The sequence below is a fragment of the Platalea leucorodia genome (assembly GCF_965183815.1).
Source record: "Platalea leucorodia genome assembly, chromosome: 5".
NCBI lineage: Eukaryota > Metazoa > Chordata > Aves > Pelecaniformes > Threskiornithidae > Platalea > Platalea leucorodia.
The window spans coordinates 31,658,183-31,686,161 of NC_138827.1; the positions used below are offsets into that span (position 1 = coordinate 31,658,183).

General features: G+C 40.4%; 1 protein-coding gene across 1 annotated transcript in view; it reads left to right on the forward strand.

Annotated features, from left to right (window-relative positions):
• The first annotated feature begins 1,612 nt into the window (after window positions 1–1,612).
• TESK2 (testis associated actin remodelling kinase 2) overlaps window positions 1,613–27,979 on the forward strand; it is an 85,670-nt gene continuing 59,303 nt past the window's right edge. Inside the window, exons 1-2 of the mRNA XM_082313516.1 lie at window positions 1,613–1,852; window positions 9,905–10,205. Coding sequence (XP_082169642.1) covers window positions 9,984–10,205 — 222 coding nt within the window. The 5' untranslated portion in view covers window positions 1,613–1,852; window positions 9,905–9,983. The remainder of the gene's footprint in view (window positions 1,853–9,904; window positions 10,206–27,979) is intronic.

Consider the following 27,979-nt stretch of genomic DNA (forward strand, 5'->3'; position numbering starts at 1 on the left):
GAAATTCTGAGACTAAGTTCAATCAATAAATTGCAGAGTAGAGATTTTAATCCAACTGTAAGGGTAAATCTCTGTTCAGTATTATTTGTAAAGTTGGTGCTGATGTTTCCAACATGAAACACTCTCAAGCACATTTTGGACCAAGCTGAAAAGATTAGATGTAAACTTAATGACAAAAGATAATGAGAAAACATATTACTAATATGGTGTGGCAAGGTTGACCGATGTGTTCTTGTTTGGGATACGGTTATTCTATCCAAGACTCTACAGCAAATGAACTTTGTGTTTTGAAGAGTTTCAGTAAAAATAGCTCAGCCTTTGCCAAGGATTAGGTCAGAGAAAAAAAAAATCAATCCCTTGCCAATGTAAAACAAAACCAAAACCCCCTTACAACCATTTAATGAGCTGTTCTAGTCCCGCCGTGCTTTGGTACGGATACTTGACGTTTGGCAGCGTGTCCTAGCAGGAAGAAAGGTATCTTTTTCCATACCTGTTACAAGCTGCCTACATGCGGATAAGTTACAGTTTGAAAAATAAGTTTATATGCAAAAATCGCAGACTTATTGCAGCTTGGCAGCCAAAACCTCAGAAAATTTGAGATGCATTAAGCCGGCTGAGGGGCTGAGCAGGACGTTCTGTGCAGCGTGCTCCTCTGCTGTGACAGGCACCGCCACCGGGGCACAAGCAGCTGGAGAAAAAAAGGCAGAGTTTGAGTAAAATGCTGAAGTCGTGAGAGCTGGAGGGAGGAAGAGACCAGAACAAGGGATGAATCCTGTGGGAAAGGTAGTAGGGGGGCAGATAACGAGAGGCAATAACAGCAGGGATGCCGCCGCGGAGCCCAGTTAGGGTGACTGTAAAGCCGGGCGTTGCCCCAGCCGCGTGTAAATGGCCGTCGGGGTGGCGGGGTGAGGGCTGGTGCCGGAACTGGCTGCGGCGCCGGTCAGGCTTTAGGGCGAGGGGCCGGCGGAACCTGCAGCACGAAGGCCCGAGCTGCGCGGCGAGGCCCCGCCGGCCGCCCCTCTCCACCAGGACGGGGGCTTCGGTTACCCGCCCGCCCACACCCCCAGCCCCCGCCTCAGCGGTGCGGGATCGCAGGGCCTCCGCCGGCGGCGGCGGCTCTCCCCAGCGCCCCGGCCCGCCGTCGCCATGGCACCCGGCCCGGGCCCGCTGCCCTCCGCGCCCGTCGGGGTGCCCGGTCCGCTGACAGCTTCACCGCCTATCGCCGCCTATAAACATACGGGGATTGGCTCTCCCGCCCGTCCGTCACCACGCGCACCACACTCCTACTGGCTAACTCTCTTATTTATAACCCGCCCTCAAAGGCTGACCAGTGACAGCGAGGCGCCCCTAGCAACGCCCCTCTCTCTTTCCTACCATTGGCTCCCGCTCTAGTCTCGGGAGTTGTTGTCTCTCGTATGGTTGGTCAAACTGCCTGCCTCTCAAGTGTCTCCCGACCAAACAGAAAGGGGCACTCACGTGGACTACCTGCAAGTGCCTCCGCCCGGCTTCCCTTCCTCCATTGGCCGAACGCCGCCGTCCATCCAGCCTCGCCCGGCGTCGATTGGCTGCTAGGGAGGCGCTGTGGGCGGCACAGCGGCGGCGCTCGCCGCGGGGGGGCGGACGCGTGAGGCGGAGGAGGAGGCGGGGGCCGCGACCGAGGGAGGAGGAGGAGGAGCTGCGGCGATCGCGGCTCCGGGTCCCGCAGCTGGGCTCCCTCCTCACATGGGGCCCCCTCGCTTGCCGCAGCGGCGGGGCTAGACCCTCGCCGGGTTGCTGAGGGGTTGGCCGCGGGTGGGGTATGCGGCCATGAGAGCCCGCGCCGCCCGCAGGCCCTGCTGGCGCCGCCGCTCAGGTAACGGCCGGCGCGCGCGCGGCGGTTGGGGGCGCGAGCAGGGAGCGGGGTGGGGGGTGCCCGCGTTTCTGCGGGGTGGCCCACAAGGGGAAGGCCCTTGCGGGGGGGGGGGGGGGAACCCCCCAAGGCGGTGAGGGAGGAGAGGAGCCGCTCCGGGGAAGGGCACCCTTCTGGTGGAGGGGAAGGGGCAGCCGGCGGGGTCCCGCCGCTTCCCCCCCGCCCCGCCCCCGGCAGCGCGGTGAGGCGAGTGATGCGTTTCGGTTAGCAGGTGCGTGGAGGGGCTGCCTTCCCCCCGGGGGCGAGGCGTGAGGGGGAGCGGGTGCTGCAGGACGCCCGAGAGCTGGCTGCGGGGAAAGCCGGCTGCCGAAGCCCGTGCCCTGATCCGGGGGTAGGATCTTTGCCCAGCCGCAGGAGGATTGCCTTGAAAATGGTCGCTTTGCCAACAAGCGTGAAAGCTTGGCTCGGGTTTTGCTATTTTAAGTGCTACCCTGTAAGAATACATGAATCATGTTATAATGACAGGCTCAGCTGTTCAGGTGTATGTGCATATATGTTTGCTTTATGGCCTTCGGATGAAAGGTGCTGTATAAATGCAGCTGATCACTCTTAATGTTGCATTCCTTTGAGGGTGGGAACTGTATTTGCTTTAAGTACAGGGGGCTTTCCACTTGGGTATTCTGATAGGTGGTACCTTGATAGTTGAAAGCTAAATTTTAAAGAGTACTGCATGGAATTTTATTTCAGTTTATACTTTTCTGTTTGTCCCATCTAAAAAAAGTCTTACTGTTAATATTTAGGCTAATTTATGAGAAGCCTTTATGCTTCAACTGAAATTATTTTTTTTTTTTTTAGTAGAGATCAGAGTTCTAGTATATTTTATTGTCTGCAAAATCAACAGACTTACAGTTCTAGGGACTTAATTAGGCAGTGGAATTTACAACCTAAGATAAGATTTTTTTATGAGAAACTCATATGCCCGGTGGACTAGCCATAAACCTTTCCATTTAGTCATCATCTTTGGAAATTATTGTTGCATACCATATCCTGATAGGCCAATAAAAATGTCATTTTCTGACTCTTGCAGAAGTATACTGTACAGCTGTAGACATGGCTGTGTAATTCCGTTGTCCATTTTGGTTTGTCTTCATGTAAAACTTGCATGCAAAACATGAGTGGCTTGAACTGAAGGCAAAGGGGTGTGTTCCCTGTACCTGGTGGCAAGTGCGTGCTCTCCTACGGTTTTTGCTTTGAACTTGTTTTGTGCTGTTTTGTTAGGATGAACAGCTGGCAGTGGAAGCGGAGCAGGAGATAGGGACTGAGCAATCCTTGCTTCAGTACTTAATATTTTTGTGACCGTGGAAGGAGAAGGTTGGTCCCAATGAGGTGTTCTGGTGGTAGAGGCTTCCCGTAACCTAGTTAAACCCTCCAATTCTATACATTTGTGCTTTTACCATTGTAATTCTTCATGCGAATGATTTCACAAATTCATGAAAGAAACGGAGGGTTAAAGGAGGGGACTGTTGCTTCTGTGTCTGCTGCAGAAAAGAGTGAAGCTTGTGGTTCACTTGCATCACAGGTTCCCTTTCTGTATTCTTCCTATAGACGAGAACCATGCATTTGCACAGTGTCAAAGCTTTTTATTGTATCCTTGCAGCACGGTATCTTGCAGCCTGGCACAAAAATAGGTGCTCCTCGAGGCAAGATCAAAAGATGGTCAGTGTTCATAAAATTTTTTTAAGCTCTTTTCCTGCTTATTAGTTCCCTAATGTGTTCATTTGAAGTTGTGTATTTATCAGTAAGTACATCTAATAATTGGCAACTATATCACACTGGCTCCATCTGTTGTCTGTTGCCAAGTCCTCTTTCTGACTTAAATAGTAAGCTTCTTTTCATATGGCGCTCTCGCTTTTCCTTAAGTTGAACACATTTCTGGTAGTGGCTAAGACACTTTTTGATATGAGTGTCCCGTTGGTTGCACTGGAGAACTGTAATAGCTCTTGCAACCGGGAGGGGAGTTAGTTGAAATAACTTTGCCTTTGAAGGCTGACTTTGTAGCACTCCAGGTCTGTGGCTCACAAGCTGTGAGTTACATGTTTCCCCTTGGTACCCAGGGTGCTTCAGACTGATATGTAAACACCAGCAGACTCCAATGTCTCCGATACCTTAACAACAACTGATTTGGGAAGCCCTGTTCTGGCTTCAAAAATTCATAAACAAATTAGTCAAGACTGTGTTACTGTTCTGCTTGTGCAGCTGGTACCTGAAGTAAACATGGTACTGGGTGTTTCACGGTAACATGAAACCAGTAACACAGACTGGTGTTTCAGCTGTATTTTAAGGGTAGATTACAGAATGTGTTTAAATATTTGTGGAGATGATACTTTTAGCTGGAAAATACAAATATTGACTGTCTTGTGTGATGATGTATGAATGTAAGATTTTGTTCAAGAGAGGTCAGTCAGGTATGAAAATCAGCCTGCTTACTTTATCTTTACTCCTCTTTCAAGCATTCTTGTTCTCTTTTCTTGCCTGTGCTGTGCTGGGTTGTCTCACTGGCTGCATCGAAACAACCGAAAGTTGCTTCTTAGCACTGTGGGGGTTCACAGGAGACAACAGAGCTGTCAGCCCTCAGTCATAAACCTGGCACAGAGGCTGAGGGGGAAATTGATTGATTATTGAGATGTTACAATACCTGTTGGTATTGGAAGGCTTTGATGCCCTTTGTTTTTCTCAAGAGCTAAGCAAATGTCAGCCTGCTGACACCTGGAAGGCATGAGCTGCTTCTTAGTGTCTTTACTGAGCTCTGTTTTGTTAGGCAAACATAATATATTAAAATTATCCATTTGAAGCAGCAGCTGTGTATTGTACATGGTCTGCTTGAGTGATTATTTAACTCTAACGATGCTCTGTAACTAGGCTAGAGTCTGTCTGCACTGTGGCTTGGAGTGACTAAAACCAGGCTAGGAGATGAATGGATTTTTGCAAGGTCCTTCTGTAGAGGTTTAGTTTTATATTAAAATTGGACCCTAGAAACTGTTGGCAATTATACTATGGGCATAAGGATCAAGTGGTTTTCTGTTTGTTTGTGGGTTTTTAATCTTCCCCCACCCCCAGTTCTATTTGCCTCTAAATATGTGTCAGAATTTATGCCTATGCTTGATGCAAATATTTTTAAACCTACAACCTTGGCCCTGAATCCTGAGCTCTGCAGTAAGTTAATGGCTAGTCTCTCTTACTGGTTTCAGACTTGGCTACAGTCACAAAATAAATGAACTGTTTTTTTCAGCTTAGCCTCTTGTGGAGGTTTGTTTGCATTATAAAACCACGATGTAGTTTAGCAGACTTCCAGTTTCTGGAGTGGTGTAGTAGGGCTAATGCAGGTCTCTTCTGAGGAACGTCAGCCCTAGTTGTGGGAAGCTTATGCTATGCCAGTACTGGCTAGAGCTAGGAATTATCCCCTACAGAGGAGATGAAATTAAAGCAAAATGTTACCTAAATGAAAATAGAAAATGTTGGGATTTTCACGTTCGAGTGTAATGTCGTAATTAAGACTTTAAACCTGACCCTAAGACTTAACGTCATAAAAGTAGTAAAAAAGACTTCAGCTTTAGGATGAGCTGGGCCAAACATAGTGCAAGCTCTGGTACTTGTAGCTACCTTGTCTGTAAATATTTGATATTATCTTTCTGCCAAAGACAAGAAGCTAAGTTAGGGACAAACCAAGAAACTTTCCTCTGTTAGGAAAGCGGATGATGGCAGTTGAGAACAAAATTGTGGAATGCCTGGTTCTCTTTACCTGTTTAGTTTGATTTCTTGTGTTTCATTCCCAAACTCCGCCCCCCTGGGGCTAATGACCTCAAAGTCAATTCAGTCTTTGGAAGATTTTGTTCTTTACATTCCTTTGAAGCTTTTCTGAAGTGAATTCTTCTTTTTTTTTTTTTCTTTTTTTTTTTTTTTTTTTCTTCCCTCCTCCCCAAGTTATTATTTTGTTGAGTGACACTTGCCAGCATAATTCCTTCATGTTTTTGTAGTGCTGGGTTTTGAAGCTATCTCGGACTATGAGTTTAAATAGTTAACTCCTGGCAAATGACTTATGTCAAAGCTTTGGCATCTTGTTCTTCAGAAAACCTTTTCAAATTAATAACATGCATCCACCAGATTTATTGCTCTCCAGGCTGAATGCCTAGCGACAGTCTTCTGTGTCTAAAAATGGTTGTTGTTGTTAAGGCCATCTTTTAGGAAACTGTGAGTTTGACATTTGAGTGCAAATATGCACATGTTCTAAAGATACTGGGGACAGAAAAAGTCTTAGTAATGAATTGAAATGTTTTTTGGAAGGATCTTCTTTTTTATACCCTGAGGCATTAAAGAGATGCTACTAAAGTTGAGAAGTCTTACCCATTTTTGTGTCCATGAAGTACAAAATGTTAAGTACTGGCTAATATATGTCACCTGTTAGTTTTACATTGATGTGTGGGGTATAACTTGATGTGCTATTGTGGGGTTTCCATCTTTAAATATTTGCAGGCTTAGGCATTGGTTTTGAAAGCCAAATGTCTAATTAACCAAATAAATGCTGATAACATTTGTATTTATAGTAATTTCTACAATTAAAAAAATCAATGCATTCATACAGTGGAGAAACTGATCTTAATATATTAACATGGATAATTTTTTTTTTATTCAAGGTTTGTTTTTTAAACCAAGAAATTAAAATGTGGTAGGGCATGAAACATTTTGAAGTTGTGCTCTTCAGTAATGTAATAAATGGATGAGTAGGCCAGGTATACATTTTGAGAGGTGTATTTCTAAGTGATTTTTGTCTTGGCAGAGTGGGGTGCATTTTTCTTGTATAAGGATGTCAGAAAAATTGGTCTGAAAGCTGAGAATTTATTGGGAAATGTTTTTTTAGAGTGTTTAGTGCCTTTTTTTTTTTTAACGGCTGTTGAGCACAGCTTAAGAGTTTTTAAGCTGAACTTTAATATGAAAAAAACCACCCAACAACCTTTTAGTTGTTTGCAGGATTTGCAGGATAGTCTTGGATTCTGTTCAGTGCACTTTAATTAACCATACCAGGTAGTAAATTAAAGTACCTCAGACTGACTTGACAGTCAATTAAACCTTGGTTGATTTCATTGAGAATGTGATCATTAGTGTAATTGGCCAAAATGACAGGAGGCCTACTTGGAATTGTGCCCACTTGAAATTTTCCTCTAATTCTGTGTATGCAATCCTGGGCAGAAAACTAGACAAATGGAGCTCTATCCTAATAATTTCCAAGGATTTCTTGTAGCTGTCTGGAAAGAAGGCAAACTCTAGCAGGCAAAAATGAAGGAATGGGTTACTTGAGAATCCAGATGGCAAAACTTTTTGGGGTTTATGTTGTGTGAAGTACTTTGAATCTCTCCTTTCATTGTGGGATTTGTATAGAGTTTTGCAAAGTTCACCATGTGATTTCAATCAAAAGGATGTGTATGTGTGAGGGAGTTTTTTGGTTTGGTGTTTTTTTGGTTTTTGTTTTTTTGTTTTGTTAAATAGATTGAGAGACTATGTGGAGAGCTGATCTTTTGTTAATGGTATTTGGATGCTTAAGACAGAGTTAGGCTTTTCCTCCTCTTTAAGGTTGCTTACCTAACTTGGTATCTTCCTCCAGTTAAGACAACAGCAATCTTCCCTATTTTGTTTTTGCATATATCTTGCTTTGCCTGAGAACTTAAACTTATAGTCCTGATTTACAGGTTGCTTTAGTTTGCTGGGCTGCAGTGTGGCTGTGTTGTTTCACTTTATTTAGCAGGGGTGTCTACAAGCTCCAGGGTCCGTTTGATATGGCGTTACTGTGATACTGGAGTGTCAGATTCTGCGTTTCTGGGGCAAATGCTTGCTCCCTTCCTTGGAAAGTGTCTAGTGCATGTGGGTACTACTCTGATGCAAATAAGTTCTAAAAAAATTGTTTCTTCAATTACAGCAGGTTTTCTGGTCAGTCTCCAAAGATACTTGCATCTCCTGTTCCAGGAAATGAATTGTTAACACCATGGTTTCCTGTCTATCCTCCTTCCATAGACAGTTCTTTCTTTATCTCCTTGAAAAGTAACCAAATGATAGTTTGTCCCTTTCCAATCACAAGAAATTATTTAAGCGTGCCTTGGAAACTCCTGGGCATCTTCTCTAGAGCTGAGGAGGTTCTCTGGGCTATTTTTTTCTCAGCTGGGGACATATAACAGGCTTTATCTTCCCATGGTGCTTCTGTACCATTTCCAGACCCTCAGGGCTCATGGGGCAAGAATATGAGGTCAGAAATTGGATCCTGATCTTCTGTGTGGCAGTCGGCCACACCGTAACATTAGACTATGTAGTACTATCATTTGAAAAGTGCAGTAAGCTCATGAATGTGGGAGTCTGCATATAAAATTCTGTAGGAATACCACGACATGGGATTTGATAGAGATTAAATTTTCTTAATCAGGCCCTGGTAAGACTCTCTTATACCCACCAACTCCCATTTAGAGAGGTAAGTGTTAAGATATTTGAAATAAACACCCTTGAAAAATATGAAGGCAGGTTTTTTGTTGTTGTTGTTGTTGGTTTTTTTTTCTTTTTTGGAGAGGACAACCTCAAATTAATTCCACGCAGTTCAACAGGGCTTACTTCTGAAGGCAGGGAAGGACTGTGTTTTTCTGATGTGTTGGCACAGAGCATCTCTGAAAGATACACTGCATACAAAACATGGGCATAGCAGCACTGCTGTATATTCAGAGGACAGCTGGTATGCCTCTGTTTTTGAGATGCTCTTCAAATTTAGTGTATTGTTCAGGTTCTGTACATCTGTGTAAATAGAAGTATAATTGCTTGGCCTGCTCCCTGATTCATAAACTATTTTGCCCACTTTTTTTTTAATTTTACTGTTTCCTTCCCCTCCCTCCAGTTTTTCATTCATGATCAGGAAAAAAAAAGAGAGAGAAAGAGAAATCTCTCTTTGTGACTGCTCACTTTGTTAAGGTTTTGTAGGGGTTCAGCAAATTGCTGTAAATGAACAGTTAAGTGTGGAAAAGATGAATAACCTCCTGAGTCTAAGGTTTAAAGAAAGGAAAAAAAAAAGTAGGCCACCTGTCAGGTTTGCCAGTCCAAGCTGAATTTGATGGGCTCCAGAGTCATCCTGATTACTTCATCATCCTCTTAAAAAGAAAAAAAAAAAAAAAACCTTACTGTTGTTCCCCCCTCCTTTTTTTTTTTTTTTCCTTTTCTCTTCTCTTACTTTGCAAAAGGAGCTTGTTTCCTGTGTTTTGAGTTGAACTGAAATTAATATAGCTTTTAAAAAGTGTGTTTGTGGGGAGAGTAGTTCTGGCAGTTTCTTATAAGAATACTTTGGTTTTGTAGCAGGATTGTTGATGTTTTTATAAATTTGGGGGCTAGATCTTTAGTGGATATAAACTTGCGTTCCTACCACTTAAGGAATTGGTCTTGGAGCATTCATATGTGGAAGCTTTAAAAACAAAGGTTTTGGTGCTCCAGCTACTGTTATTGACAGCTAATAATTTTCCTTATGTCAGCTAAAAGTTGATGTGTTTTTTATAGTTAGGGATCCTTTGTTCAGTCCCTAATGTGAAATGGTTTCTTGCAATAGCAGTAGCTTGGTCACCAACTGCTACTGAAGTAGAATAGAATGTTACATTTTGTGGGTTTCCTCCTGCTTAGTTGCTTGCTTTAGCAACCAGAACTTAAGTAAAAAAGAAGGGGGGGGGGTGGGGGGGAGGGAATGAAATTTTTTTGTCACCAGTTAAATTTTGAGTTCCAAACCTATTCATCGCATAATAGCCAGAGCATAGGGTATTTCCAGGAATCTAAAGGAAAAGTTCATTAGATTGTCTGTCTTTACTGATGATGCTGTGTGGTTGGTGTTGGTGGGGTTTTTTTTCTTTGTTTTTTCATGCTCCTAGTTGGATATCTTCTGCTTTTTTTTCTTATTCTCTTAAACTGGTGTAAGCTGTGTTGGAGTCCTAGCAAACTTATTAGATAGGTTTATAATAATGGTAATCTCAATTTCTTGTATTTTAGGATCCAACAAGAGTAGAGAAGACAACAAATTACCTAAGATGTGAGTTCTCCCTTAGCAAAATAAAACCTTGCTTTCAAAATGGACCGAAGTAAGCGGAATTCAATAGCAGGATTTCCACCACGCTTGGAGCGCGCTGAAGACTTTGATGGCGGCGCTGGAGGAGAAGGGACTGCGTCCCAGATAGGAAGAGTTTGTACCTCTTCGTACAGAGCCCTGATAAGTGCCTTTTCCAGACTTACTCGTCTTGATGACTTCACATGTGAGAAAATTGGCTCTGGTTTCTTCTCTGAGGTGTTCAAGGTGTGTGTTTAGTTCTTTCCTCTCTCCATGTTGATTGCTTCATGTTTGGTGCTGAGATTCTACGAGGGTATCAGCAGAAGTACTTTCCACTGAAGTCAACTGTTTCTTCTTGTATTTGCTTTACTCAGGATGAGTGAGTGATGAAGAACTTGCAGATCTCAAATATGTCCTCTGTCACTCTTCCAGATGTTTTTTATCACTTGTAATTTGTCTGGGGAGTTGCAGAGGCTATTTGGGAGAAACAGTAAAAGCTAAAAAAAATTGGTTTATCTTTTGGTCTCTGCCATGTATTTTTGCATTCATGTAGTGTATTAAACACCAACGGCCATTGGTTCTCTCATAGGTAAGTGTGAATGTCTTTAATTTAGCTAGTTGATTAGTTCTGTGGGGTTATACTCATTCCTTTGGTAGTCTTTGCCTCCCAACACTAGATACACGTGTTGAGATCTACACATGATTATTGAATTTGAAACCACAGAATTTATTGCACTGAAGTTACAATACAATTAGCTGCTCTTCTCTGTTTCCTTTGCTGCTTGTTATGCTATGCCTCTAACTCAAATAATCAGAGATTGGTTTGAAGTAAATAGTATGAATGAGAAAATCTGATCTTGTCAGTGACTTGCTGCTATGAATCTGGGAAGTGGATAACATCTTTGGAAGGCAGTTTGTGAAACCATACAGGCAACCCCAGTTTTATAGTGCTGGTGATATTTCTGCTGTTCTGACTGTTCTGGTAAGGTTTATCGTAGAGGAATAGGACATTGAGTTGACTTCCAGGCTTTCAGGCATTGCAAAAATAATTTGTTTCCTTGTCCTAGTTCCTGACTTTAAACGAAGCCACCCTCTAAATTATTTCCATTCCAGTGAAATGCCAGAAAACCTTATCTCGCAATATATTATGCCCATTCCATGACACTTCATGTGGTCTTTTCTTTAAGAGGTTAAACCCAAACCCCTCTTATCCAGCTTTATTCTGTGAATAGCTATGTGACTTAGAAAATGAAAATTATTTTTATGTTGCTTTAATACCCAAAGGTGTTCAGATCTCCATATATACCTCTCCTCTTGTGTAAAAGCAAGTCACTCCACAGAAGTTGTTCTGTTTAGCTAGATATATGAAATTTAATTTCCACTAACACAAGTTTTTAATTCTTTCAAATGGATGGATATGAAGAATTTTATTTGGGGTGTGTAGGAGACTTGGTACAGATCAGCTCTTTATAAAGCCAGCTTGTATACCAATTGAAAACAAGGTTTTGTTTTTGGCTTTTTGTCTGTTTGTTTTTTCTTCTTATTTTCCTGTTTGGAAAACTTTCTGTAATGCATTTTGTAGCAACTGTCTTTGTATCCAGACATTTCTTAATGTGGAGTGAACTGATTTTTACAGTTCTGTGTGCCACTGGAACTCATCTTTACAGCTTTTATGGCGAAGCTGCTGTGAAGTGTGTAAGAGTACCAATAGACTTGGGTCATCTCTAAGTAATGGGGGAATAACAGACCTTGGTTTGTTTGTGTGAACTTCAGAATTCATGTTTTGGAGTACTTTTGTCTTAGGTTTATCTCCATGTTGCTGATTAGACATTGTCTTTTCCTATTCTGTAAATTCAGGATTTTGCCCTCTTCAGTACTTAGATTTTCCAGTGCTTAGATTATGAATTTATCCTATAGTGGTATTGCCCATCATATTTATGTTGGGCCTTCAAAAAGTTTTGTAGTCGAATAGCTACATACTTAGTGAACAGACCTACTGGGTGAAATAGCTTCAATATTCTACCATGCATTGGTGAGGAACATCATGGAGAAGCGACCTGAGGCAAGGTGCTTGCATATCCAGCAGAAAGGTACGGTGTTAGGAAACACAAGTAGGTCAGGGAAAAAAGTGGCTAAAAGTAAAGGTAAATTTCCAGCACTCATAGTAACTGATTTATTAAGAATATCTTATTTTAAGAGAGCGCTTGGTTTAGTCAGGTAGTGGCATACAGAGGTAAACATCTGTTTGAGAACTTAGGTTGACTGAAGAAATCCTTGATATCTGATTTACCTTCCTGTGCATAATTAAGTCTGCTAACTCTTTAAAAACTTTCTCCTGCCATTCCCCCTTTCAGTAAGCTGAACTAGACATCACACAGTGTCAGTCTGCAATCAGTGGCATTACTCTGAGAGCGATGGTAGTAGTCTGAGTATCTAGTGTCTGTTTTCCCAGAAATGACCGCAGACCTCCTGCAGGGAGACAATGAGTGATTAAAGCCTTTTCTTTCACATCAGTTTCAAACAAGGTCTCGCTTCAGTTTTGGCACAAAGGGGTGAGAATGCATTACAACCTTATATTAGATGCAGTTCCATACTCATTTAGGCAGGTTTCTGTTCTGCTAGTTTATCAGCCTGACCACCTCTGTCATTAATCCTACTGTGCTGATGATCAGATTTCATGCAAGAACCTTGATGTGCTTCCAGGAAGGAGAGCCTCATGGTTTCACACAGTTAAAGTTCAGTCTGATCTGCAGGCTCCCAGCTAAATGATTGAACTCAGAAGAATCTAGGATAGTTCTAGACTTACTGCATAAGTAACTTTACAAGAGCAATAAAGCCTTCCGTTTAAATTAACAGAGGTGTCTCCAAAAAACCCATGTCACCAGAGCTTTTTCAATTATGTATGTCTATTGTTTTGTGAGTATCATACATTGGGTTCACTCAAGTGATTTAGCAAAGAATGCTTGGACTGTTTTGAGGGTTTGGGATTTTTGTTTTGCTATGTAACTGACAATTGTTTTCAGTGATTTCTTCCCCTCCATCCTTTTCTGTGGAAACTCTTTTTACATACAGTCTTTCACAGTGGATAGAAGTCTTCTCTTAACCTGGGAATAGGAGTGCATTTCAGCTTCAGTGCATATATTAATGGTCTTATGTGCTATGCATGATCTTTTAGCACTTCTAGTGTACCTTTATTCATACACAAATTAAACTTTGTGGTTTATTCAGCATAAAGTATTAAACTAGCATTTTGATTTTGTTAGCCATCACTATAACACTTGAAATTCACGTTCACCTGAATACTAAGTATTACAGAAACCAGTTTAGAAAAACTGAACTTTGTCAAACTATTAGCAATCTCGTTTGAAGCAGCTGACTGACTAGTGCCCGTTCTAATTTTCAACAGCAAGTGAAGTTTGCTTTTAAAACTGAGGTTTGCTTTTAAGGCCGAGCTAGGCAGACTCTTTATGTAAATGAACAATGCCCAGCCATGATCCCAAACCTTTAAATTCATAGCTGGGAAGACCAGTAAGGGCTGATGGAGCTATAAGTAATTGTGGGGGAGATAAGCATCATACTGAAACTAAATACCGTATTTGGAAATAGATACTATTCATTATAAAATGTGCATGTTGAAACAGCAGTTGGACTAAAATCCAGGATCTTTTTCTATTCAAATATACCTTCAGGTTCAAAGCCAGTACTAAATATTCAAGTTGCTGTCAAGTTCTTTCAGGTGTTCTTGTTGGTTCTGCATTCTGTAGCTGAACTTTTGAGAGAGACTGGAAATACTTTGACACTTTGGCTGAATGTTAAAAATGGACTTTTTGCACTTTATAATTCATGTATACATGAAAACAGGGATCATTGATCCAATGTAGAATTGTGCAAATTCAGTGTCCTGTGTGTTTGCATGTTGGGAAGGCTGTGTTGCTGTACAGGTGTGGTCACTGGGGAATTTGAGGGTTTTGACTGTTGAGTAATGATGAAGTCTTTTGACATCCAGGGAAGAATTCATGGTTTTGTCTTGGACAGTTCTGGATGCTAAAATAGTTGTTTCACTGCAGACAGTTCTTCTGTGCCTAGCCATCTAATTACCAGTGCTCTCAGAAGATAATTGAAGAGGAGGAAAACAATATATGTTCGGGTCACTCTGATTAGGTCTGTAGTGCAGGGACACTTCACTGCTATTGTAATGATGGGCTTAACTTGAAAGCTCCTCCCTCCCCAATAGCTAGAAAGTTAACATATGTATAACAGGGAGAAAAATAATTTCTATTTGTCAGGGAACATGCTCTGACAAAACTGCTAAAGCTAGTGCAGCCTTCCAAAGATTATCTTTGGGACAGGCAGAGATCAAATTTGAAGACAGAACTCAAGTCAACAAGACCACAGTCTTGACCACTTCGAACTGTGCTTTTAACCTTGTAGGAGTCAAGAGATTTACTATTTGAAATTAGTCATCAGAGAAAAAAAATCCATCTTATGAAATACTCTAAGCAATGTGTCAGTATCTTAAGCATACACCTGGGAAGGTTATTCATGTGAGCAGTGAAAAAGGTGCATAATACCTTAAAAAAAAAAAAAAAAATCAGTTAATGAAGTACTTGTTTAATGGTGGATGGGCAAAGACAAGCTGTAAGACCTCCTATTTGAATATCCTGGAATGATGGTCCTCAATTCAGCAATTAGTTGTTAGTCTTGATTTTGTATGGTCAAATTTATGTGCTCTGAGTTTCAAAAGTGCTGACTGATCGGGGAAGGCGCACCTGTCTAAATACATACCTTGTGCCTGAGGCTAAGATCCTGTTTCTTGTATTTATTTAATGTCTTCAAGGTGCCCTAAAGATGAGCAGCATACAGCTGTCTAATGTGAAAGGAGAAACAGGGCTGATGTGGAGTTGTGCTTAGGAGTAGTGTGAAAAACACATATAATTCTTTTTTATCAAATACTTGTAATGTACTTAGGATAAAACCGGTAGTTCCGTTACCTCTAATGTACAGTATCTAGTATCATTTATATTTTGTATCATTTATGATACTATGTGTCTCAGGCACATTGTCATGCTGGTGGACTTGATCTCTGGAACATCTGACTGTGGTAGATCTGAGGGATAACTCCTGATCTGGCTTTCCCAAAGTGACTCATTGAGAGCTGTCTTTTTTTGTGCTTTGTGACTTGATGACCGTTCTGCTTGATTAACATCTCTCTCACTGTTTATCTATAACTTTGCAGGCCTTGAGGAGTCCTGTGCAGAAATGTTTGATGTTAAACAGTAGTCACTTTCTTCTTTTGGCCTCTGACCTAGGTTTGATAGAACTTTATAACTAGAATAAACAGTGCAGGGTAAGAACTGTACAATAGAGTAAGTGAGGGACTAACTCATAGGACTTCAGACAGTTGACCCAAGAAAAAAAAGTATCTGTCTTGGTTAGCATGAATATCTATTTTCATGTTATACTTTGCCATGTCTCATGGTTAAACTATATGTTTAAAAATAAAGGCATAATGGACTTCTCAAACAATTAAGGTTTGGAAGGGTTATTAGATCATCTACACACACACACACTGCCACATAATCAAAGGTCATTATATTTTACTGGTAACTGGTATTTTGTCTACAGCATATATTGGCACCATATACAACACTGTTTTTTGCCCCCCCCCCGACGTTTTTTTTTTTTTTTTAATTCAGTTCTGAACTGAAGACCTCAAAAACAGTACCATGCATTCCAGTGCTCAGTGTTTTATCTCACTGTTGTAAATTTGTACCTAACTTGAAGTCTCTGGACCTGCTAGTCCACCTGGTTGTTCTTTGTATTGTTTTGGCTGGGCCAGCATCTTTTCAGTACCTCTTCTTTCCTCCCTATAAAACTTGATGTACACTGGCAAGTTAGGTTTTGACCCTTTTGGTGTGTTAAGTAGTCTCAATTTCTGTCTCTTTCCTGTCTCACCCTGACTCTGAGAATGACCTAGTTCTTGCAATATAGGTTTAAGTCTTTCCAACATCTTTTCCAACATATTTCTCTTTTTAAAGTGGACATCCCAACTCAGAAGGTCCTAGTTTTGTTCTTAATAATGACATGTAAAAACTATCCTTTTGCTTTGTGTCATATTCTTTTGTAACACACACCAGTTGTTGCTATCATACTACATTAGTACCTTATGTTTAATGGGTGTGGGTCTCCTGTAGCCTTCAGTCCTTTTTTGTAGTGAAGTTTTTCATTTGGGTATGTTAATTTTTGCTCAGATGGACCTAAGATACGAAGTGGCCTTCACTATTTAGTGAAATAATGAGAACAGGGCAATGCTATAAACTTAGAAGTTTCAGATTTTTCTGAGTGGCAACTTCGATCAGTGAGCTGGAAGCGAACGCAGAATATTGAGTAACAGGAGGCGTAGCTCAGTTTCTCGGAGTTCCTCAGTAAAAGACTTCCCTATCTTATGCTGCTTTGTCGTGCAGAACTGTACCTTGAGCTATCATTAGCCAGGCTTTAATGTAGTTGTAGTGGGTTGTGGCACAGTCGGATGTCTTACAGAAGTCTGTGTGTTCATGTATGTATATTGCTATTGTAAAACATTTATACAATTACCTTAATAAATCTTATCACCTAATTTTAAAATTAATGTAAAGCTGGGAAGGGATGTTATGAGAACTACTACAGTATCCTTAGCTGAGCCAGGCTCGAGTATATGTGATCTGGTCTTGGCAGCTATTTTCGGCCTGTCCTTTAAACTTCCATTATGGAAGATTCTAGAACCTCCTTTGCTGTACCCAGGCCATATTTTATTATTATTATATTTTTTAACTAGCCTTTTATAGCTAGACCTTCCCAGTTTGAGTTGTTTCTACAGCTGGTCCTGTCTATTTGCTTATTGACTCTGCTAGCAACTCATTACTGACAGAGGGTTCAGTTTTCCTGTGGCATTTAGTGATACATCATGTCAACGGAGGCCTTCTTCCAAGAGTAAAATGTCTGTGAATGTGTGGAAGGAGGGAAGGAGATATTTGAGTAGTTTTATAAATGAGCATGCAGAGAAGGGAATGCCAGTTCAGATTAAAAGGATGACTGCAAAAAGGACATGGAAAAGGTGCAGGAAAAAATGGTAAGAGAATCTGAATTCAAGGCAAGGGAGCTGCTGCTTGGTTTGCAGCCCATGCTCAGCACAATATCACTGGAGAAGGTGTTGGAAACTAGTGGCTCAGAGTTTGCAGACAGCACTTTCCAGAACTGGAATCTTTATTAATAAAGTTGGATTTTGACAGATAAGCAGGCACTGCAATATTTGAACTGTCAATGTGTTTTAAATCTAAATGTGAATCTGTGCATTATTGCCAGTCTTTGCAGGATGGCCAAGAATAGAACAGGTATGGATCTCCCTCCTGCAGGACAAGGCCCCAGCACACTCCCAGGACTCTACAAGCAAGTTCTCAGTCTCCTCTGTGTGCACCTGTTTGCCGCATAAATGGGGTGTCAGTCTTCAGGACTGTCAAACTGATACCTTCCCCCCTGAATTCTTTTAATGAGAAAGGGGTTAAATGTCGGCATAAATCAAGGAGATTCTGGGCATTCCGACTGGAGACAAACTTTTCTTAATCCTAACATACCCTTTTGATTATTATTTCAAAACTCTCAATATGAACACTGACAACAGGAAAACATTAGTTTCTTTGTTAATACCAAACTAAGAGATGAATTTGGCTCTTAGGACAACTCTGGCTTTTGCTTTTGAACAGTTTCATTGCTTTGTCACCAGACTTTAGGCCAACATTATATTCTTCAAGGTGACATTGATATCTCCATAAAATCACTTAATTGGGCAGAATGCTTGTGTGGTTTTTATGTGGAGGACGATAGGAAGACTAATCGTGTGTGTTTTTCTTTGTGGTAGCTGTTGTGTAAGAGATTTAGTGTTGTTGGGACCATAGCTTGGTTAACACAGTGCCTGTGTGAACTTGTATTGTGTCCCCAGACTTACAATGCAGTAACAGGAGTTTTCCTCTTGTCATTAGTAGTGTACTGGAGATAATTGCACTTATTTTTTGTCCTAGAAACTAATTCTTGCCCAGTAGGCATAATTGCTTTTTGCAAGTTTTGCTTATGTCAAGCTTTGGCATTTTTATTACTGTTTAGGCCTTTCTACCACACTGTACATCTTTTTGTGTTTTTCTTTGCTTCATAGATTTGTGGAGTCAAAAGCGTAGGGTTGGAAAAGACTTCATGTCATCTTGCTCTTCATCCTTTTGTCCCAGGTCAAAAGCAGCTTTATCTGTCGTTCTTCATGGACATCTCCTTAACCTATTCTTTAAAGCTGATAGTAGAGACTACTGCAATGGAAGATACTGTCTCCCAGGTGTCTCTAAAGAATCAGTTTTATTGAGCAAGAGAGGAGTGGTTGCATCATAAGCCACACTGGACTAAAAAACCTCCAGCAGTAGATTAGGCTACTCTGACTTCCTGTGAAGATGATGTGCACGAACAGACCCTTCATCTGGTTGAGCTGGGAGGGCAGAAAATCTTGGCAGAGGGATGGTAACAATCTACTGAGGAAGTGAGAAAGCACCTGGAAGATTTGCTTTCCATCATCTATATAGGCTTTCCTCATACCTTCTCTATTTAGAATGATTGTCATTTTGTCTTAAGGAACAAAATAGTAACACTGTCAATTTAGAAATGCGAAGTACAACAAAAATATCTTTCTGCATAACTCATAAGGAAGTATTTCTGGTATTTGGGTTAAAAACATTCTGAAGGCAGTACTGAAGTAGAAGTCAGCTGATAATGTGAAATTTCACAGGAAACCTCAAATCTATCTCACGCTTTTTCTTTGTCCTTACTGCTTCAGTTTCAAAGTTGTCTCATTTTCTAATGTGTTGTTTTGAACATTTAGTGTAAGGTTTGCACTAGGAAAGGATCCGCTTTGATTGCCTCTGGAATTAGCAGCCTGATCAGGGGCCTGAACAAAACGTAGGTGTTCTTCAAAAACTTTGTAAAACATTAGAGATGAGATCACACGGTATCTTTGATATTTGTGGGACTATTTGATAGCTTAAAAGGTATTTTATTTTAGTTACCCTATGAAGTATTTGTAGGAAACTGTCTAGTTGTATATACCAAACACCTTTTCAACATTGGATATTTGATTTTTCTAACGCTGGAGAACTGTAACACCTGGTGTCAACACATGGGGAAAAATAAGCAATAAAAATTGGTTTAATAACTAGAAGAGTGATTTGGTGAATGACTTCAGTCTTAACATGTTTGGTGTATAAAAATGGATGTCATTATAGTGCATAAACAGTCTTATGATGAGAAAATAGTTCTTTGAAGGTACTCTTTAGTGGAAAAAAAGGCATAATAAGGCCCAAAGGCTAGAAGCTGTAATAAGAATTGTGCTTATTTTTAAAAATTAAATGGCTGTGGGAACAGCCTCACCAACTGAAATTGTCTTCCCTCTCCTGTTGGTTCATTAGTGATATTTGTAGCCATCCTGTTTTTTTAGAATGTTCTTGATTAAGCTTGGCAAGGTGTTGAGTAACTTGTAGCTACCAACAGTTTAAGGCCACCAATTTTGGAAACTAATGGTCTAGACAATTGAATTTCTTTCTTTCTTTTTTTTACTGAAGTGTTTGGGTTTTTTCCCCTTCAGATTGGTGCTGCTATATCGGGCAAAATAAGATACTTCAGGCTCTGCTTATGACATACAGTGGCAGAATAAGTCCTCATAGGTTGGAGAATGAGTAGGGAATGAGTAAGTGGCTTATTCTACATATTGGTTACCTAGATCTAGTATTTGGTCTTGTAGGCATGGGGAGTATATCTTGTGACTGAGAAGTGACACCCATTTGAGCAGTGTGTGTCTTCCCTCACCCAGGTGTGGTGTGTTGTTCCTCTTCTAAATTTATTCTTTCATTCTGATGCAGTGGGATAGAGCCATTGCAGTTGTTGCTGCCCTCCCTGTGTGAGGGAAAGACAGACAGCAAATCTTCTTGTCCGCAAGTGCCTTTTGGTCTCACTTCTTATTTCAATGGGATTCAATTTTAAGCTGAAAATCTTCCCCTTTTGACTAGTGGAGGAAACTTTCACCTCATTCAAGATGACAGAAGCAAGGTATTTGAGGCGTAAGGTATCTTAGGCGAAGTTACAGTGTTAAAACACGCCACTAATTGTTTGTTTAGGAATACAGTCACTCTGTGTATTATATAAACTGGACAAGAAGGCTAGAATGACTTTGAAACGTCATTTCATGCTCTTGACTTACATCAGCTGGGTGGTTCTAATCAGTCTCTTTCTACTCTAATACTTGTCAGGAGTAGGAAGAAGCACCATTCTGGAACTGAGATGAGGCATAAGTCCCGAGGATGCCGGTGCTTTCTTAGTCAAAGTAGAAGTCTTCTAAGTTTGATTTGTCTCACACTGATGTGTGAAGTATCAGCCTTTTGGAACCCTTCTACTAACTGCTAAGATGATTTGCATGGTAACTACTAAACTAGACAGTTGTCTTCCTCTTGCTAATGATTTTTTGGTTATTGAGGTGCCAAGTCGCTGTCATCCTAGTCCTTGTCACTTAATTAGCCAAGGCTTTTATAGGGCATAGGCTGTGGGGAGAAGTAGTAATAAATAGGTCTTACTCTAACAGATCATTAATATAGGAATTAAAAAACCTCATCTGTGTTGTTATTCTTTATGGATTGCACAACGGGGGCAAAATACTCACTTCATCCCCACTCATGTGTGAGTATCATTAAAATTCAGAATTACCTGTCTGACTTGCAGGGCAGTCTTACATTTAGCAGAACTGAGAGTGCTTTGAAATACAAAGTAGAAATGAGGGCTAGTTCACATTTGTTATCTGAAATAAGTCCTGACTTTTATTTATTTATTTTCTGGCTAGAAGTCTTAAGATATGCATGTTATAATCGCCTTATAACATCAGCTGAGGAAACACTGGGAGTGACTCAAAAGCTGTTACCAGGTAGGAGATCTAATGAAAGCCTTGCCTTTTGTAGTGGTGTTGAAAAATTTTAATAAAATTTTCAAAATCATACTTCTGTAATACTTTTCCTACAGTTGTACTTGGCATCACTACAAGTAAAGTCTAAAACTATACTGAGTGAAGCAAATTAACAAACAGGGGAAAGAGAGTTTTGCTTACACTATGTTTCACTTTCTCTGGTTTGGTCAGCCAGCTTCTCTGCTGAAGAAAGAAATCTTTGGAAAATATGGCAGAGCTATCATTATACCCTGAAAGTGAAGGATTTGTTTCTTTAGTAAAAAGCTGGAACAAAAATCACTGAAACAAACTTGATGCTAAAAGAATACTCAGTCAAAAAAATGAATGTAAATTAATGTAAAGTTGTCCATTTTGAAATGTACTTATCACCTGTTTGGAAACTTGGCCTCTTCTAACTCTTGTTGAGCGGCTGATATGTTGAATGTCTGAGGTAAATCTTTGTTGTCCTCACAACTAGTGAGAACAGTGGCAAATTCCGTCAACAATAAGAAAGGCACTTTGGTGCTGTAACAAGTGGGACCTTGCAGTAAGAGATAACCCCCTGGTTGGATTTTGTGTTTAGCACAGTGACTTCTGTAGTTCAGAGTCCTTTGGACCTTTGGTTTTATTCTGGAAGAAAAGCTGTGCCAGTCTGAGTATCATTGCGCAGGTTCCCGGGGCAAAGCAGGTGGCAACAGAAATGTTTTGGGGCTTTTTGTCTTGTTTTCAATAATAATTTCTCAAGCACAATTAAATGATCTGTTTCGTTTTCTGTTGTGGATGGAGATGTGCTGGGTTGGCAGCTCTGGGATTTTCTGTGCTTTGCCAGCTGGCAAACATGCACATTTGTGTAAGCTCATTCATAGCTGATACTGAGAGACAGGTGCTGATTTACTGTTCTTCAAATAACTGTGTTGGCATATGTCCAGTATTAACACAACTGCGCCTAGAGAACAGAGTGCATTGCTTAAGATCATTGTGACGCACCTCTCTGGACACTTATTTACTGGTATTGGGGGGGGGAAGTTAAATATGTTTCAGTGATGGATTTCACTGTCTGTGTCTGGAGAACATGTGTGTGATGGTAATACATGTGCATGTGTTACTGACTAATATGAAATCTAAAAATGAAAAGTGCAAATTATTATTGATGGCAGTAACAGAAAGAGATGTTGTTTACAGCCTCAGATCCATAGGGAATGCTTCCTCATAGCCCCTTAATAGCTATTGGTAATGATTGGAGAAAGGAACTCTAAAATCTGCATGATACGACTTCTGTTAGTCTTTTTTCTGTTAGTCTTTACTTCTCCAGTTGTTGGGAATTCTGTATGCAAGTCATCCAAGATGTCCTGTTCGCAGTAGCTGCTGAGGTGATATCCAAATCGTAGGCACTCCCTTCTCCTCTTCTTGTAAGCTGCTTCTGTCTGGGAGTCCCCACGGCTGCTGACCCGATCTCTCTGTGCTCGTCACAGCCTAAGAGCGCTTTGGGGCAGCTGCGTGGCCCTTCGTGCTGGGCTGCAGCAGCAGGCACTGCTCTGCATGGGTGGGGCCTTCTGTTTGATGGCCTTGTTGGGTTAGGGGTTGAGGAGAGGACAGAGCTATGAAACATCCACTGGAGGAATGGATACTGAGGCAGCATTGCTTTGTTAACTAATCCGGAGCTGACAATGTGTCTAACACTGAGTCAGTAATGACAGTTTGTAACTTTCACATCAGCTGCCTGCAATTAAGTCCTGCAAATCCAATTCTTGTGCTTCCTAGCCTTTACTGACAATGAGGAGACACATAAGGAATTGCATGGTATATTTAATTAGCTACTTTTTTGCTAGGATAACTTAATTGTTAAGAAGAGCAGTTCCATGAAGGCTTAAATAACAAGAAACTACTTAGACCTTTTGTTTTTGGCTAGAGCCTGAAAGTTATTAAATGTAGCGATTTATAAAAACCTAAGTATCCTCAAGTAAGGAAAATGTACCTCCTTTATACTCCCTGCTCTCTTCTTATTTGTGGTTGTGGTCAAGTCCTAGTGCTGCAACTGTGATTATAGTAGCAATAGTTGTATGCCAGCAGGCTCTGTTCTCAAATGTGAGACTGACTTCCTTACTCATGCACGGTAACTATTTGAAAGATTTATAAAGGAAAGGTAAGGAAATTATTTCTGCCCCAAATAAAACTTTCTCTCAAGGTTCCCATACAGATTTTGAAAATGAACCCAACAAATGTGTGTGATGAATAGCGATGATGACATCATTGGTACAGTTGGGGGGACTGTGTGCTCAGTATCAAACTGTTAATATACTGTAAAAGACTGAAGGTGCAATTATATGTCAGGAAAACTCAGCCTGAAGTGTTTTTTTGCTTCAAAAGCATCTGCAGATTATGTAAATACCATCATCTTTCATACACGATAAACCTATAGTAACACAGGAAATATTTAACCATAAGTATTACAAATTAAATAGGAAAATAAAGACACAGATACAGTATCTGATTATGTATTATCTTTGGATGTTATAATAGTAATTTGCAGAAGTCAAACTGCCAGTTTCCCTGGCAGGTAGATAGCAATATCACCTCCATTTTATAGATACAGTTAAAGAGATAATGAAAGTAAGTGAAGTAGCATGCCCAGGGCTGTTCAATGAGTTGATGATAGCTAACATCAAAAGTTAAGAATAACTCCCAGTTCTGTACTATAAACTCAATATTTCTTTTCTGTTCCAGGCTATGACATTAGACTTGTGTATAAAGTACATACTTGAGGTGTATACTGAGGTTGTGGTATAACAATGCTCTGCTGCATTTTCTTGCCTGGTACTTAAGAGGTGTGTCCAGGTTCCTTCTCCTGGATTGCAAAGGGAATTTTATATGGTTACATTCTGCTGACAGAATTAGTCAACTTCCCCACCCAGGCTGTGCTTGTTTATATCTCATCTCAAACTGTGGAACAATAGTCCTCTGGTTAGTTTGTGCTTTCTTTCAAAATAAGACTGTAGTCTCTTTTTGCCTTTATGATTTGATTGAGATCAAGTTAACAGCAGAGAGATATGCACAGATTCCTATCAATAAATGGTTTCTTTAAAATACATGAATGCTGTATTTTGGGCCCTGGTTCTACATTACAGTGGGCAATGAGGAAAAAAAAAATACAAAAGAAATTGAGGGCTTTTTTGGCACACACAAATGGACTTACAAAGTATCAATGGTACTGCTGTCTCACTAATTATAAATTCACTTTAGTTTGGCAAAAAAAATGGAGAGCTTGTTTGACTGTAGGTGTGGAATATGCTGTAGTAATTGGACTTGCTACTTTGCTGAATTGGTGATGCTAGAAGTTACTAAAGTTACTGAAGTAGGATCTTTCATGACCAATACCAAGCCTTTGTACTAAAGGGAAAATGGTAAAGGCTCCATCTTTTGCTGTGTATTTCTCACAACTGTTTTTAGTAACAGAAATTAGTGGAGTCACAATTACTGTCAGGCTTTTGAAAAGTTTTGGTTTTTGTTTTGTGCCTAGTTTCTGTACATCTTCTGAACCAGTGCAAAGCTCTCATAACACATGCTGACTACTTTTGTTTGGCAAAGTTTTGTTATGCTTGGCAGGCTTCTCTCTTGCTACAAGAAGTTAGAGTGTAGTGTCATTATATACTACTACTCTGAAAACAACCACAACCCAGTCTGACTCCCTAGCAGCAACATAGCAGCTTAGTATTATCTGGACTAATGTATTTCTTTAGGCTTCTATTTGTCACTGCAAATTTTCCTAGTGACATGAGATTTTTTTACTTGATATAGGCATCACTACTATGAATATGTGTATCTGACTGTGGGTACATTTTAACATTTAAAAAAACATTTGAGATTCCGGTTTTACAAACACTGGGATCTGAGCTGAAAAACAGGTTTGTCTTCTCAATTAAAGGGAGCTTTCTTCAATCAAACATAGAGTTATACTATATAGCATAGTTAGTGCAAACAGCCTAGAAGGCTAACTAAGGTAATGTCTTTATCTCTTGTCATCACGAGATAAAATACTTGCAAATCAGATGAAGACACTTAGACTGTTACAGAAAAGAGATGGATAGAAGGTGGCATACATATACAGCAAAGGTCAAATGACTTTTTATTTATGTCACTAACATGAAGGCTGAGTGTGGAGGAAACATTTGAATTGGTGAGCGTAAGGTTGGTGAGCCAACTTATTTTTACTTTTTATAAGTAAAAATATGTGCAGCATTTTTGTGGATAATACAGTGAGCTCAGAAACAGGAAGTAAACTCAGGGAAGGTCATCTATTGGGACTAGAGAGGGCTGCTTTTAAAATGGTACTTTGGACACATGGCAGGAAAGGCGAAGGTGAAATGGCCAGATGAAGATTGAGGTGTGTAAAAGAATGAAGAAAGAATTGGTGTGGGTGCTAGAGAGAGAGAGGCAACATGATTTTATGTAGCATGCTGTATAAGATCTGTAAATAAGCATCGAGGCTGGATACCAGAAGAGGGAAAGGTAAGGAAAAACTGGAAAGCAATTAAATGCAGTTTTGGAAGAGAACAGTGAGAAAATACTTCCAAATCATCGTTATATAGTTGGAAAATAATGAAAATGCAGTGAAAAACTAGGGGCAAAACTGAAAGTTGTATTGGCAGATTTTTAACATCAATATTAGGAGATGTTCTTCAGATGCTTATTCCAAGGACACCTGGAAAGGTACGGTTAATAGTAAAGGTCAAAAAGGCCTTATGAAAGATGAAATCAGGGTAGACTTCAGCTATAGCTTAAATGCTCCTCCCTCTTCAGTCCAGGCAAAAATTGAAGTAATATAAAGGTTTGGATTGTCAGAAAGCCCTGACATATCTATATGACTTAATAAATAATTATTTAAATTATATTTAGGGTTTTTTTATAATAAAGAATTTTGTAGCTAAGCAGCAAGCTGAAAATTAAAACCACCAATTTTTGCAGGATATTCCTCGTGTGCACTCCATACAGCATTTATATAGTGACTAGTTCTTTTAAATGTGAGGCCTGCTCAGTCACTATTATGAGATTTCCATCCAATATATTACTATTTCTGTACCTGGATCCATGACTTCCTCTACTTCTCACCTTCTTCTAAAGAAAGCAGTAAGGTCCAGGATCAGAACATGGTTTGGAGACACAGTGAGCAGGCAGGCCATGCAGCTAGCCACAGCCAGGTCAAAGTACTTGCAAAGTACTTTGATCCTAGAAGAATCAGAGTGCAAAGAGACAGTTTAACTGCCTGCCAGCAGTAAAACAGGGAGGCAATATCTAGTTACTCTGACCTCGGAGATGGAGACACATAGGTAAGCAGACTGACAAGTCAGAAGCGCGTGCAAAGCAGCATGGGAAAGCAGCTGTAGGATAGTCAGAATATTTCTAAGCAGAGACATGGTCATCCAGACATCACTGAAAGGTTACTTGCTCTGATATGCAAGGAACGCTAATTAATAATAATGTCAACAGCTTTAAAAGCTTTACAGCAATCTGCTAGTTGCATCAGTGAAAGGTTTGAATTGCATGAGTGAATCACTGCTTATGTTGAGTATACAAGCATATGCCTGAGGCAAACTGCCTTGTAAGCAAACGTTAAATTAGATTAGCAATATTTCCAAAATATTTACTAGTTTTCCTTCTGGAGTGGTCAGGTGGTTGAAACATCACTTCTATTATTTTGTTGCACAGAGGTGGCCTGCAAGGAGATGAAGGATTAAAACTAAGCAGCTTGGTAGGGTTTTGGCAAGGGATGCCAAAATAGACTCAAATTTTGTCTAGGGTGTGACTGCCAGGTGAGTAGGCACAGAGGGTAGCGTAACTGATAGCTCCTTCTATGTAGATGATCCAGAGCTTGACCGAGACCTTAAAGATAGGACCTGTCTGTTCCCTGTTGGCAGTCCATTCTTGCCACAGAAATACTGTTTGCCAGCAGTGATTCAGAGGAGAGAACACAATTAGCCTTATGTATATTCCAAGTGATTAGCATTGTGTTCCATAATATATAAACTGGTATTTGATTTTATTCATAATATTGGGTATTGTCCTCGTGAGAAGATGTCCCTCCATCTTCAGTTCTGCTTCTTCCTCCTTGCTTAAAGGGTAGCTAGCGAGAGCGGAAGAGTCCCTGTTTTCCCACCTTTCCTTTGGTTTGATTAGGTAATTTGCTGTTCTATCAGATTCGGCAGGAATACACCCTCCAATATCAGAACATTATACAGAAGTTCAAATAAAATCGCTGGTGTTACCTTACAGTGTCCTTTTAAGTGAAACAAAGCATAGTGCAGTGTTGGGTGCTGTTTAGAGACCAGTTATATGGACAGAATATGCTATATATGCTAGAAATCTGAGCTATTTCCAAGCATGGGGAAAATGATTTTATAAAACAAATGAACGAAAAAAACCCAGGCTTCACCACTGAACCTTGTTCAGTTTATCAAGACTGAAAAGACTCCAGAATATCCTTCTGAAATGGAGGATGAAAAATTTTGACTTTGCAAAAGCGGCTCAGTTTTCTCTGGATGTGGCATTAGTACTGTGGACAGTCAGACCTTTGAGGTATCAGACCTGAAAATCCAGGAAGCATGCAGGACACAGTGACTCAAAAACTTACCCACCCTCTTTTCTGAGGTTTCCCGAGCTCAAGAAGAGTGGTCAGAACAAGGAAAAGGCAAAGAACAAGGAAGAAGGTGCTATGATAGGTTCTACTTTTACCTCAGAGTTGAGGCAAAAGGACTTGAAATTTTGGCACGGAACTGAGTGAATTATAGAAATGAGCAGGAAATTAAGAGGAAGCTAGGAGAGTTAATGAGAAAGCAAATACTGCTTAAGACCACACTCCATCTGAGTTCTTGCTCACCTTCTACCTCTATTCATTCCCTGTTGGCAGACCTTGAAGCTTCTGTGTTAGTGGAAAGCTGATTTCTGAGGAAGTTCTGTTGAGAGCATCGCTCTGCCTGTAGGAGTTAAGTTCCTTCAAATCCTTTCCTATTCCCTGCAAACCCCAAATTGC